This window comes from Chiloscyllium plagiosum, chromosome 33 (genome assembly GCF_004010195.1).
Source record: "Chiloscyllium plagiosum isolate BGI_BamShark_2017 chromosome 33, ASM401019v2, whole genome shotgun sequence".
In the NCBI taxonomy this organism is placed as follows: Eukaryota; Metazoa; Chordata; class Chondrichthyes; order Orectolobiformes; family Hemiscylliidae; genus Chiloscyllium; species Chiloscyllium plagiosum.
In genome coordinates, this window is record NC_057742.1 from 1577555 (window position 1) to 1579623 (window position 2069).

The 2069-nt window shown below is 50.1% G+C and overlaps 1 protein-coding gene across 1 annotated transcript in view; it reads right to left on the reverse strand.

The window, feature by feature from the left end:
• The window catches only part of LOC122539709 (keratin, type I cytoskeletal 19-like), a 7729-nt gene extending 6736 nt beyond the window's left edge, over positions 1-993 (reverse strand). The window contains exon 1 of the mRNA XM_043674718.1: positions 463-993. Within this exon, the coding sequence (XP_043530653.1) occupies positions 463-918 (456 nt within the window). The 5' untranslated portion in view covers positions 919-993. The remainder of the gene's footprint in view (positions 1-462) is intronic.
• Positions 994-2069: the final 1076 nt, after the last annotated feature.

Consider the following 2069-nt stretch of genomic DNA (forward strand, 5'->3'; position numbering starts at 1 on the left):
ACAGACCCCACCCTAATCCCCCCACCCTAACCCCTCCACTCCCCCACCTTAACTCCCCACACCCATCACTCTAACCTCTCAAGTCTCCAGCTCTAATTGTCCCACCCAACCCCCAGTTTTGTTTCACGAGTGCCTTGGGGTCGCTCATTACATGAAAGGTGCTAAAAAATGCAAGTTGTTGTTGTAGGTGTGTGTGGATGAAGCTGCAGCTACAGGAGCAGGAGTAGGCCATTCAATCCTTTGGGTCTTGCCTGCCATTTCATGTGGTCATGCTGATGCTATTCCCACTTTCTCCCCATTAGCCCTAAGAACTATATCTCACTCCTTGAAAATATTCAGTGTTTTGGCCTCAACTGAGAATTCCACAGGCTCCCAATCCCAGGGTAAAGACATTTCACCTCATCTCAGTCCAAAGTGGCCTCCCGTGTCCTTAGACTCTGACCCAGTCACTGTGATCCTCACCTGGTCACGGAGATCTTTGATGGTGACCCAGTAGACGGTCCAGTCTCTCTGAGCAGGGGTCGATTTCTCGTAGTACTGTCGGATCTGCAGTTCCAATTTGCTGTTGGCCTCTTCCAGGCAGCGCACCTTCTCCAGGTAGTTGTGCAGACGCTCATTCAGTTTCTGCATGGTCACCTTCTCATTACCCAGCAGCAAGCTGCTCCCCATGCCCAGGCCACTGCCCAGTGAGCTGCTCCCCATGACCAGGCCACTGCCCAGTGAGCTGCTCCCCATGCCCAGGCCACTGCCCAGTGCCATACTGGAACTGCTGGACACTGAGGCGATGCGAGCTCCTGACCCGAACCCTTGCACACTCTGAGACTGATAAATCCGCCGGCCGGGCATGCTACCCCTACTTTGAGAGATACGCATGGAGCTCCCACTGCCCCAGCCACCTTTTGACAATTTTACAGACATGGTGCTGAGCAATGAGGCACAGAGACAGAGAGAGGAGGAAGCTGTTCACCAACTGCTGCACACCGCGAGGGTCACAGCCTCTCACTGCTCCTTATATTGCAGCCGGAGTCCCGCCTCTACTCACACACTGGCTTGGAGTACTGCTGCTGTCAGCAAAACCCACACCTTCACCTGGGATTGAAGCTGACAGGTTAACACTGAAGATGCATGGGATGGACGGGGAGAGGCTAGTCAGAACACGCCCTGGGCTGGGCTGGGCTGCACTCCTTTACAAAGAGTCAATGTACTTTCCCACAGCCAGCCATACGCCAGACTCAGAGAGTTCATGTTAGGATCCAGTATGTACCATTTACCAGCAGCTTGTTTCTGTGGAATGCTTCATTTTAAAAATCAGAACTTATTTTCAATTTGACAAGAACCTCAATGCTCTACTGTATGGAAACCACAGGGACTGAGCACAGCAATCGAAAAATCTCAGGTTTCTGAAAGTAGATGACCTGACTTTTAATCTGACAATTATATCAATTCATTCCAGCCAGGTGCAATTTAATGGTCATTCTATACTCAGTATGGATCAAAAAGTTGACAAGTTTCTCATGAATCAATCAACTCTCCTTGTCTTCCAGAATTTGCTGTGTCCCTTGCCAAGCTGTCCCAATACAAACACAAAAGGCAAACTCACCCTAATCCCACTCTCCCATCAGAGAGAGAAAATGGAAGGTGGTTTAACCTGAGGGTCACCACACCTCAGGCAAGGGGAGAGGTTAGGAAGAAGAGTCATTCATGGTAACCTCAGCTAGTCAGGAACTGGACCCACACTATTAGTGCCTCTGTGCATCACAAACCAGGCATCCAGGCAACTGAGCTAACCAGCTCACAAACCTTCCGTTCAGTTACAACATTCTTATCTAGCCGACAGTGTGGAAAATTGCCCACGTATGTCCTGAACATACATACATACATACACACACACACACACACACACACACACCAGAACAAATCCAACCTGGTCAATTACCACCCCATCAGTCTCCTCTCGATCCTCAGTAAAATGATGGACGGTGTCAGTAACAGAGCTATCAAGCAGCACCTGCTCAGCAATACCTGCTCAGTGATACCCAGTTTGGTTTCCCCCAGAGCCACTCAGCTCC